This window comes from Daktulosphaira vitifoliae, unplaced genomic scaffold, assembly GCF_025091365.1.
Source record: "Daktulosphaira vitifoliae isolate Bord-2020 unplaced genomic scaffold, ASM2509136v1 Scaffold_3, whole genome shotgun sequence".
NCBI lineage: Eukaryota > Metazoa > Arthropoda > Insecta > Hemiptera > Phylloxeridae > Daktulosphaira > Daktulosphaira vitifoliae.
The window spans coordinates 45,403,461-45,416,456 of record NW_026099574.1 but is presented as its reverse complement, the minus strand read 5'-3'; the positions used below and the strand labels follow the sequence as shown (position 1 = coordinate 45,416,456).

Below are 12,996 nucleotides of genomic sequence, written 5' to 3'. Positions count from 1 at the left end.
ATATATATATATATATGAGTGTCAGTATTTCCGGAACACATTTAAACATTATATTACACTTATAAATCATAAAACTTTTAATCAGGATATAAATAAAGAAATAGGAGATTATGTAGCTTTTGAAATAATCCACCAATTTTTAAAATTAAACACTATCTACAGATTTGCATCGAAGCGTTTTTTATGATAGTGACTTTAATGACTGTCAGATATCATTATACTAGACTCAACTATGCCACGTCCCCATTGTACTGGGTTTTTTTTAATTTTTATTTTAGATAATACAGGTTTAATAACAATAATAATTGTGAACATAAACATTGTCATTAGTAGTAATAGATTTTAAAGATTTATTTTGTCTGAATATTTTTAACTTCAAATAGGATTTGACGAATTTTGAGAACGAATTCAGTTGAGTCCCTACAAAGTTGATACAAAGTTTAACAATAGACAATCTATTGTTTTTACCATGAGTTTTTTTATTTTTTCTCCATGCATTCAGTAGAAACTGAACAATGTAATTTAATTATACACCATAACAACTTAAATAAGTTCAAATTGAATATATTTTGCTAAAATATTGAAAAAAATGTCCTCAATTTTTTTATTAGCGAAAATATCTTTAAATTTGCTTATTTTGTAATGACGTAAAATTGAAATTTTTATGTAAAAATAAATTATACTATATCATATTTTAAAATAAATACATTTTTATCAAATTTTAGTTACTTTTCTTTTTATAAACATTTTTTAAAAATTCGACCCAAACCCAAAGAATAAGAGTATTCATGCATATATCACATCATCTCTGTTTTTTATAATTATATTTTAATAAAAAATTATAATTTTAAATAAAAATATTTTATACACATATAATAATTTAAAAAAATGAAATAAATGTCAACATTTACCTTTTTTTTGAGAGGTTTCCTTCATTTACAGGGAATGAGGGATTTTTTTTTCGATTTTTAAGGGTAATGTCCCCAACTAAATACGACTTGTGATCTTTTGATGCATTGTTGAAAGAAATCGGTTCGGTGAGAGCTCATTGTAAAATTAATATCTTCATCAGCTTTGCATATAAGCTAAAACAATTTTACTTTTGTAAATTATATGCTATAACTAATCAGTAATCAAACTTAAAAAAAAATTAAATGTCTAATTATTGCGTTCTAATATATTTCCTATATAGGTTTTTTAAAAACCTATATAGAAAACATGTTACATTCTCAAAAATTAAACATTACATTCTTTAAATCTTATTTTTTACCATAATACAGTGAGGCTATCAAAAACGCTTATCAAAATAAATGTTTTTGTTTTCAATTTATAATGTTTTCAAAAACCTATTTCTTTTAAGCCTAGATTAAACTATAGCTAATTCAATGTATTAAAATGAAAAAAAAAAAATTATTAAAGTAAAAAATCATATGATTTTCTGGAAAGATGTCCAATTTTATAGTATTTCGAATAGTAACTGAGAGCTTATATTATTCTAAATTACTTTAAATAAAACTTATTTATTCTAATATTTCATTTAAAAAAAACAAAACGTTCCAGCAACTTATTATTTGATCAGTAATTCATGAGTAATTTAAAAACTTCAAATAAATCTTAATTATTTATATATTTTTTAAAACTTTTGCTATAACTTTTTTTTAATTAAAGCTTGAGTAATAATTGTTAACTCCATTAATAGTGTTCAGTAAGTAAGGAAATGGGTTTCTATTGTTGTCATTGTTTGTAACAATTAACCCGTTTCCTTACTTACTCAACACCATGTATAGAAAATTCTATCATGATTTAAAAATACTTATTAGGCCAGTCAACGAAGGATTTTCGTACCGTAAAATGAAAAAAATTGGAAAATAAATTTTAGTACTCATATTAAATGTAATGTAACTCAAAAAATATTTGTTTAAATGAAAAAATATAAGATATTTTTTTTGTTTAAAATTGTTTTTTAAATAACTTTTGTACGAAACTTTTTTTTGTAAGTTAATATTTTTTGAGAAAATTAAAATAAGCTCATATTTTTTAACTTTTGCGAGGCTGTAAAGAAAAAAGCTCAAGTCCAATCGATGAGGACTTTTAGTATGTCATTATACATATCTTAATTCAACTTTTTTAAAAAAAAAAATTTGGTTGGGAATTTTTTCCGCTATTCGCTAAAATTACTCCTTCGTTGACTGACCTATATACATAGTTCGTTATATCATTTGTAGTTTCAAAAGCAAAAAAAATAATTAACTCGAAAAATCGTAATTATTGCAATATTTTTTAACTATAATACAATCAGATTCATATTAACCATCAATTTTTGATAACATGATTAATTAAGTTTCTGTAAAAATGTTTAGTGAAAAATTATTCAAACAAGCAACAGATCTTTTAGTAAGTGAAGGATATGCAGCCTTGGGTTATCAGTATGTAATTGTAGATGATTGTTGGTTATCACATAATCGATCAGCTGATGGAAAACTTCAAGCTGACGAAAAAAGATTTCCTAGTGGTATTAAAGCTTTGTCGGATTATGTGAGTTATACATTCTTTATTAATTTTAAAAAAAGTAGAGATGGGATTTTTGACTCACTGATATGAATCAGTTCACTCAAATGAGTTGACTCAGTGATTCAACTACAAATCCCAACTCCCAAATCATCGAATCTTTAAAGGCGCGATTCTGAATCGTGAGTTAAAGAAGTTTGTGGAACGCAAATTTATTTAATTTATTTTTAAATAAATGAGACTAGATTATACATAATACGTCAGTTTTTAGAACAATATTCATTCAAGAATAGACCTGTAATTGCATACACGAAAATTTTGAAATATATGAGAGAAGAGACCTATTTTTCTCACTGCATGCACTAAACATTAAACATTAATAATACCTACATTGTATTTGTATACCTAATTTAACACATAAATAAATCAATGTGTTGATGTTGATAATAAAAAAATAGTGTTTTTAGATTTTAAATTTACTCTTTATTTCAATAATAATTAACAAATTTAAATATAATTAGTAAAAATATTAAACAATTTAATAGAAAAATATTTTATAAATATCAAATAACCAAATGAATTACTTTTTATGTAACTATTGTGGGTATGTATTGAGAATCTAAAATTTTAATAGAAGAAAAAAGGGATCAAACTATTGAATGATTAGAAGTTTTAACTTAAAATTATCTCACTCAACCATCTTATAGGTAAAAATCAGGGTTTGAGGCCCATTATCTCGTAAAATTATTAATTAGTAATAACCAACTACTTTTTCCATAATGTACATACAATTTGAATTTGATTCTCATTTCTTTCGCGCTTTAATTTAATTCCAATATATATATATATAAACAAATAATGAATAAAAAATGATTGATAGCAATATTACATTTCATTTTACAATAGTAGTTAATAAGTAATAATTATTTACAATGAGTAAAATGAATTATTATTCACTTTGTGTAAAACAATAATTCATTGATATTTCATATTTGATATTAATCTAGCTAAGATAATTATTAAGGCGCATTTAGAAGGCACTCTATGAGTATGCCTTGCGAGTTGCGAGTTGTAATTCGCGTTCCACAAACTTCTACAACTCACGAGTCAGAATCGCGCCTTTAAAGATTCGACGATTTGGGAGTTGGGATTTGTAGTTGACTCACTGAGTCAACTCATTTGAGTGAACTGATTCATATCAGAGAGTCAAAAATCCCATCTCTAGTAATATCTACATCTGTGGAATTTACTATTTATTGAAATATCATCATTCAGTTAGAGGATTATTTTTAATTTTATAATTGGAAATTATTAATTTTTAATAATGAAATATGATGTATATATACATAAAAATAAGAGTACAAATATTAAGTGTCACTGGATTGACGGACAGCGCGATACTAAAAATAATACACGGAGTGTTATCGTACTGCAGTGTACATCTAAGATAAAACATATAAACATATATAAACGCAGTCATTGTGACATGTTATTTAACATCTTTGTTAATCCCTACAATACTCTAAATCTGTACCAAAAATTAAAAAATATTAAAAACACTTTTTAGTTTTAAATTAATACTATAAAAATATTTTTTATTTAAAGTAATATAAGCCACAAGTGATTAATTCTTATTATAATAACATCTGTAATTGATTCATTAATATTAAATTTATTTCATACAATCCAAACATTTTTGAAGGATTTAATAAGTAATTTATAATCAGAATTTAATCCATAATCCAAGTTTTCCTCAATTCTTGTACAAAGTGATCCCTTAATACTAGACACTTCAATTTCTTTCAGAATAATCAATTTTTTGTGAAATTTTTGTTTTTGTTAATCACATATGTATCTACACTTATCTGTTATGTATATTTTTTTATCTTCAAATGTGGTTAGCGTTGATAATAGTTAAATTATTCTTGAAATATTTATCTGCTTATTTTTAGTAATTTTTTAGAGCTTTTTGAGTTAAATATTTTTTATACTTTTTTTTAGTGTTAAATTAATATTTTTAGTATAATTTAAATTTTAAATATACGATTTTGTTTAAAAACTATAATTGATAAAATTTAAAAAAAGAGAAGGGGTAGGATATCATTTTTTTTTAATTATAGAATGTAACATACTCTACATTCTATAATGATAAATTTATATTATGTTTTATATTTTTAAAAATACTATATGAATCATATTATTTTAACAACGTAACTTAACTATATTGTTGTATATTATTTCAAAAAAAAATACTACTGTGCAGTTTAATAACATTTTTCTTTTAAAAAGAAAGTTTGTCTTGTTTTGATGGTTTAATTTAACAGGTACATTCCAAAGGATTGAAATTCGGGTTATATCAAGATTGGGGAAAAAAAACTTGTGCTGGCTATCCAGGGGTATTGGGAAACGAACAATTGGATGTTATGACTTTTGCTGAATGGGAGGTTGATTATGTAAAACTTGATGGATGTTATTCTGATGTTAGAGATATGGACGAAGGTATACAAAAATTAATGTTATAAATATCAAATCCATTTAATTAAGTATATTGATCCCATGTATATGTATAATGAACTAAATGTTTATTTTCTAATACTAATTGCGTTTATCTAACATTTTTATTTATATTAGACATTTAAATCCGGTGACGGACTAACCATCCGTCCCGTAGTATAAATGGTAAAGAAACCTCCTCCTTGGGGGAAGGCCGCTATGGTCCTTGATGGGCTGGGAAAAAAAAATCAACGATTTAATTTTTTTTTTTTTTTAATAAAAATGTTATCTATTTTTGGTTTTTAATTAAGGTTACAAAGAATTTAGTCGACTATTAAACAAAACAGGAAGACCTATGGTGTATTCTTGTAGTTGGCCAGCGTATCAAGAAGATAAAGGAATGGTGGTAAGTAAAATGTTATTATATTTTAAGTATAAATTTTAGTAAAAGGTCATATGAAAATATAAAGAATCAAAAAGGTATCATATTTCATCTTTGTTTTTGACGTGGTTCAACTTAATATATTTTTTACTTTAAGTACTAATATTAGCTTTTAACTTTGCTACTATATTTTTGAACTATTCAGTTCATTTCCTATTTCCTCAATTTACACACAAACTTAATCAAAAAATGTATAGTCTTTTAATTGTTATCGGTAAAAATTTAATGCATCTAAGACTAAAAGTGAAATGTATCACTCTTATGCATAGTGGTGCTAGTTTGTTTTAATATTATTTAATCTATCTAGCACTAAACTTATTCATGCGTACTATATCTTCTTTTTGTTTTGAAATGTTGTGCTAATATTATTGTAAAATAATTGTTATTATGTAATACTTTATTCACAGATAAATTATACTGCTTTAGCGACATTTTGTAATCTTTGGCGAAACGCAGGTGACATAGATGATTCTTGGAAGAGTGTAATGGATATTGCTGATTACTTTGCACTAAAACAAGATTTTTGGTCTCAATACGCAGGACCAGGACATTGGAATGATCCTGATATGGTTGGTATTTCACTCAATATTAAGATTTAAAAATTCGTAGTAATCATTAATGCATTTTAATCAATATTTTTGGGTTTGGTTATGTTTTGGTATTGAATTTTTTCATCTATTTATTTTCACGAGAAAGCCACCTTTCCGTCCCCTTCTAAATATGATAGTTTTTAATTTAGTGTTTTTATTACACATTTTTAATGGTCAAAAATATCATTACATTTTTTTTTTTTTTTTGATACGCATAGATTTTGTAGATACCACTATATAGGGTGGGATGACCCTATTTAAGATCACATCCATAAACTGAGAGGGTCGAAGAACTCAGTTGCTGTAAATTTTGTCTTAGCCCTAAAAATATAAAATAAATGTATTGTTTTGTTGCATAAATATATTTTTTGGAGGGTAGAAATAAAATTTACTTTACAATAACATACCAAACAGCAATTTTGAGTAATAATGTTGCAGAAATATTTTTATAACATTGTAAGTCATAATAAAGTTATAACAAACTTATTAAAAAAGATATGCTCCCTGGGATATCTTACAATTATATAGAATATATAATTAATATTTTAGGTTCTAAAATGTTTTGGTAAAATTAAAGCTGCAGCCCACTGACTCCATTTTTGGTTACAATTCTTTGTATCAAGGAGTACATTGAATAATTAGGTATTTTTTTATTAGAAATTAAATTATGAGAGGTAATCTATATCTTCAAATGGCGAAATCTTAAAAATTAAATTTACGTTAATATATAAAAAATAGAGATGTTCTGGTTGCCCAGCATCGTTTTTAAGACTCGGGCTTAAAAACTGAATACCTGGTATAATAAAATACCTATAAACTGTTTATAAGCATTTTATTATGCAGCTTAATGCTACCTAGTGGACGCTCGCACTATTTGGCACTCGACTTTTGTTTATTTACCTATTCATTACTTAAAACATTTCTAATATAAAATGAAATATCCTTTTTTATATAATATTTTTATTAATCCTTTACATGGTTATTCTTTTAACTCTGACAGCTTAATTTCTCTTAAAATGATGATTTCTTTAGGTTTTATTTTCATATATTTTAGATTTATCAATCTATTCAATAATTATTTCTTTAATTCATTCCTTATCATTAGACATTTTTCGGGCGCACTCCTCCTGCCTAGTTAATATATATGTACTAATAAAAATATACTAATACTTTGGGTATAAGCTCTTATCGTAAAAATCCTAGGTTAAGCACTTATATATCGAATATTCAATTTTATAACTAGTTGGTAATTGGTAATTTCGGTTTATCCATTGACCAAAGTAAAGTTCAAATGTCTATTTGGGCTATACTTGCTGCACCTCTTCTAATGTCAAATAAACTGTCAGAAATACGTTCAGAGTTCAAAGACGTTTTACAAAATAGAGAAATTATCAAAATCAACCAAGACGCGCTTGGTATACAAGGAAAACGAGTATTTAGGGTTGGTAAATGTTTATTATTCGACAGTTTTAAATAATTATAAACTCATGAGAGAATTACATTATAGGATAAAGAAATTGATATATGGACACGACCTGTAGAACCGGTTCATAATGGATATTATTCTTACGCAGTCGCGTTTGTAAGTCGTCGATCTGATGGCGCACCTTTTGCATACAAAATTTTATTAAAACATTTAAGATTGGATTCTCCCAATGGTTATACAATAACGGTAATTTTTTTAAATTTAACTTAAAATTTTATTTGTTTATCTTTCAATGAATCAATATTATCGTTCAATTGCGTTGAAATTAATATTGAAAATTAATTACTACAATAATAATAATAATAATAATATTTATAATAATTTCAGAACCTTTTTGATAAAAATACATCTTTCAATAATCAAACAATTTTTGTATCAAAATCTTTTATAAAAGTTCGTGTAAATCCTTCCGGTAAGATTTACCTAAATTAATAAGAATTGTATAAATAAATGAAAATTATACATATAAATATTTAAACAATTATTATTTCTCTTTAGGCGTTGTGTTTCTTCGAGTCAATGCTAATCTTTTCGACTTTCAGTATGATCTATATAATGAAACTATAGTTAATAAGACTACTTTTATTTAATTTAAAAATATTAGTTCAATGTTAATATAAAATTTAGTTTAAAGAAAATTTTTAATTTATTTAATGCACTAGTGCTATTTATAAAAAAATGTAGAAAAACTTGAACTTTTAGTAATAAAACAAAATTAGAATTAATTTTAAAACAAAGTTTTTTTATTTTTTATTGTATTGATATAGCTTATATTGATGATAATAATGTATTTACGGGTGTATTGTTATTTATTATAAATAGATGATATAATTCATTGTCGATGTATATGTACAATTAGTTATCACATGGACTATAATAACGTTTCTGTTTATACATTTCAAAATCACCATATATAATAATATAAAAATCAATTACAAAAATGTGGTTTGAAAACAATAAAAAACTCTCATTAAATTATTTGATTTTGAGTGACCTTTTACTAATTTTCTAATGCTAAATTTTAATACAGAAATAATGCACCTAGAATACGTGTATTTTTATAAAATTTCTAACTTTGTAGGCTTTTAAATACCAAGAAAATTGTTTTAAATATTTGAAATTTCGTTGGAACATAGATTATATACTATACAATATTTCATTAGAAAATCGCTATAATATAATAACTTCTTAATGGTTTTAAATGACGATGTGCGCAACACCCGGTAGTATTCAAGCGGATTCTTGCGGGAAAACATGATTAACATAAAAGACATAAGGGAAATAATAAGAGCAATGATGTCAATTGATAGTTTGGCCATCTTAGCGTATTTTCAACTATAAGCTCTATGGCACTTACGAGCTAGTAGTTTTATATTCGTTTTGTTGTAAAAGTAAAATATCACCTTTGCGATTGTCGCACCATTATGCGCTCAGTATATCGCCGTTGGGACTATATATTTTCCGAGAAACATCAAAATCCCGTTCACATCATACTGTACACGTTGGTCAACTACTTGCATTCAGTTTCAATTGATCCTTTCAATATACAGTATTATCATTCGCCGTAAGTATAATGCTTGTTCATCTTCTTTTAAAGACTTACTCACATTTATAATTTATTATTTGTTTACATTAACACCATTGTGGCAAGAGTATTAAGTGCCCATTCCCTATCCACAAAGGAATATATAAGATTTTATGATTCATGTATAATACATTTAACAATTATATATTGTAAATTCATTCTACATTCATTCATAGCGTCCACTCACCCTATTCCTTTTCCTCGATAAAGCCTGACTTAAGACAAAATATAAACAATGATTGTTAACGAATCCGCTTGAATACACCGGCGTTGCGTTCATTCAAGCTTAAAACGCCAATTTACACAAAAAAGTGTCATTTTTTGAAAGTCATTAAAGTTTCTAATTTCACATATGTAAACATTAAGTTATAATAACATCAATTCTAAAATATTAATTCGTTTAAATTAATATTGAATAATCTGTGTGTTTTTTAACGTTCTGGTTATTTTTAACATTTTTTACATTAAAATAGCCATAAAAATGGGAATATTATAAATAAAAAACAAAAACAAAATTGTTTTAATCTTAATATAGCATAAAGATTAAACTCTGAAAATTTAAGAAAAAGGGAGGTGGTCATGCAACCACTTCTGAACGATTTGACATGAATTGACCTTAAGGGGTTGCTACCATTGCTACGACTAGCCAATTCCATGAAGTTAAATTATTCTGAAATTCGTTATCATACAATTACTTCAAATATATTTTTTATTTATATCTAACAATTACCATGAATTACAAATGAAATACAATTGATCCGAATATTTTTTACCTAGATGCATTATTATTAGAAGTGTCTAAATATTGGAATGCATTTGAGCACGCGCACGATGATGATATACTTATATGATAATGTATCAAAAAAAAAGAGAAAAATTACAATGGGGTGAGAATTTAGTAAAAGTTGTACATGGTATATTTGTGTCATGAAAAAAAAAGTAGACCACTTCCTGTAGAATTTGTATTCGTATCAATTGACGTCCGAAGCACCATAATTGTGGTAATTGTATTATCCTAAAGCGTTTTATAATAATGATTTTAATCACTGACTGTTATTAATTTATACTGTAGTTCATTAAACTGTAGTGGGTTTTTTTAATGATAATACGAATAGTAAAAATTATTTAATATAATCGTAATTTGTCGGTAATAATTTTAGAACAACTTGGAAGTTGTCGACTATTTAAAATATACACTGTAGTGAAATATAAGCTATGATCATATTTTATTAGACTTTTTATCGTCCTGATATGATAATATTCATGTAAATATATATGTATATACAGAGCCGGATTAAGTGTCAAAGCCGCCCTGGAGCAATGTATATATGCTCAATAGGGGGAGGGGGTTACAACACCCAAAACCTCTCCTAGCTATGTCACTGTTGATAAATACTTCTTATCAAGAAGTAATTAAAAATAAATTATATATTTCATGTAATATTATTACGCAAATAACTACTACAAGTTTAAAACGTCAATTTATTGTAATCATTCATATCATTCATATCATACATATACTCACTCATTATAAAGTAAATTAAAGTAAATACAATATAATATAAAGAAGAAACCCCTATAAAAATTGTCTAACAAATATGTTTTCTTCTCGATTTGACTGTAGCAAATTTATTCACTAAATTTATTTCAGAGTCTATACATAGTATTGACAAATCCGACATTTTCTCTTGGCTTAGAGATGATCTCAAAAAATTTTTTATCCTTTTCAAAACTGAAAACGATCGTTCACCGCTGGCATTTTAATGTGGTAAAATACAAATGATTCTTAAAATAATTTCTATGTTGGGAAATGATGATTCTAATGATGATGATATTAAAGTTTTATGCAATGCAATAAATGATTTTTTATTTTCAGCTGAAATATAAGTCACTTTCTAAATCTATATTATAAAATTTAACTAGGTTGTTATTTTTTTTTCGAATGTTATCTGATGATTCATTATCAATATTTAATAAAAATCCAAATTTTTTATATAATTCAGTGTAAATTTACATTCTTCTATTAAGTTCAAAAATTAATTTATCAAAAATCACTAAAAATGTTTCATTTTTCATTTTTTCACATCCCGTAAAAATAACGTCCAAAGTGTTCTTATTATCATGTAATAATACTAGTCTAATTTTTTTCCTCGACGATTCCCAAACAAATGTTTCACAACCACTTCAAAATTTTGCTTCTTCTAAAAATGTGTCGAAAGAATTTCGAATTTCTTGAATATAATTCTTCAATGAAGTATATAATGAAATTACGTTACATAAATCAATATTTTTTAACTGAAGTGCTTTTGAAGTAGCTTCAAAACGTTTTAAAATTGGATACCACATGCATAACATAAATGAAAATTCCAAAGTACAAATTTTTTTATAAATAGATTTTGCTTCGTGACATACAGCTGGTCGTTGATTTTTATCTGTGTATATTACTTCTAGAACATTTAAGATTTCTTTGTACCCGATATTTAAGGATTTGCAAACATCATACCTTGATGACCACCTAGTTTTACATAAATTTTTGATACTTAATGAACCTTCAATTTCATTTAGGTGTCTTTCTAAAAGTTCCCAACGACTTGTTGAGCCAGAAAAAAAATTATAAACCATCTGTATATTGAAAAAAAACCTAGTCCCTTCACTGATAGCTTCAACAGCGTTTGACCCTGCCAAATTCAAAGAGTGCGCAGCACACGGTACAAACATCCAGGCACGTAGCCAGAAAATATTTATTGGAGGGGCCAACAATTTTGGGCCCTTGTATCATTTTCCATAATTTTTTTCCCATGAAAAGCTTGTGGGGGGGCTCCCTCCACTCCTCCTTAGACAGTATCCCATTCTATGAATCTTAAAAGTTCAAAATTATACCATTGGTTGGTTAAAAACAAATTGTTTTCGTATAAAGTATACTAATTATTACAGTATTATAAAAAACCCAGCACAGGGGGGTCGCGGCACAGTGGTGACGTGGCATAGTTGGATCAAGTATAATGATATCTGACAGTGATTAAAATCACTATCAAAAAAAACGCTTCGATGCAAATTTTTAGATAGTGTTTAATTTGGTGGATTATTCCAAAAGCTACATGATCTGCTATTTTCTTATTAATATCCTGAATGAAAAAGGGATTATTAAAAAATAGTATTTCTCATAGAAAAATTATGTTGATCCATACGCTTTTCAATAAGTTATAGCACTATAAAGTTAAAAATATAAAAAATAAAATCGAGAATTTTCACATAATAATAGCATTCGGTAGACATTTTCACCGTGAAGACAAAATAAAGTCCGAAATTTTTTTTTTTATATAATAAAGTATATTACATTAGCTTTAATTTAAGATATATATAAAAGTGTCAGACTTTCCGGAAAGTTTTCAAAAGTCAAGTTGAAAATATTAATTTTTTGTGAAAAAGTTGTCATTTTAAATCTCCCCCTGTGGGCAGGTAAAGGGTTAGATGTATAAAAAAATTATACCTAATGAAAGGTTATGATATCATGCATCTATATAAAAAAAATCTATGTTGTTTTGGTTATTTTTAGAAAAGTTATGCAATTTTAAGTAAAAAAAATTTTAAAAAAATTTCGAAATTTAGCGATTTTTAAATTTGTTACTTTTTGGGTGGATTCCCCCATTTACGAGGAACGAGGGAAATATGTTCAAGTTTTGAGGGTAATGTCTTCGACTAGATACGATTTGTGATCTTTTGACGTATCATTGAAAGACATTGATTTGGTGAGAGCTGAGAAAAAGTGGTAACAGACACAAAAAAAAAAATAAAAAAACACATCATAGTAAAACCAATATAGCTTCGCATCGAAGCTAATAATAGATAATGTGAACATAAACTGATTTAATTTTTAGCTTCGATGCGAAGC

The 12,996-nt window shown here is 26.0% G+C and overlaps 1 protein-coding gene across 2 annotated transcripts in view; it reads left to right on the top strand.

Moving 5' to 3' along the window:
- The window catches only part of LOC126902617 (alpha-N-acetylgalactosaminidase-like), a 10,625-nt gene extending 2,381 nt beyond the window's left edge, over positions 1-8,244 (top strand). For both annotated transcript variants that reach the window (XM_050680069.1, XM_050680070.1), the window contains exons 3-10: positions 2,361-2,535; positions 4,833-5,007; positions 5,313-5,407; positions 5,851-6,012; positions 7,277-7,474; positions 7,541-7,705; positions 7,847-7,931; positions 8,018-8,244. In XM_050680069.1, coding sequence (XP_050536026.1) covers positions 2,361-2,535; positions 4,833-5,007; positions 5,313-5,407; positions 5,851-6,012; positions 7,277-7,474; positions 7,541-7,705; positions 7,847-7,931; positions 8,018-8,109 — 1,147 coding nt within the window. In that variant the 3' untranslated portion in view covers positions 8,110-8,244. The remainder of the gene's footprint in view (positions 1-2,360; positions 2,536-4,832; positions 5,008-5,312; positions 5,408-5,850; positions 6,013-7,276; positions 7,475-7,540; positions 7,706-7,846; positions 7,932-8,017) is intronic.
- The last annotated feature ends 4,752 nt before the right edge of the window (positions 8,245-12,996 follow it).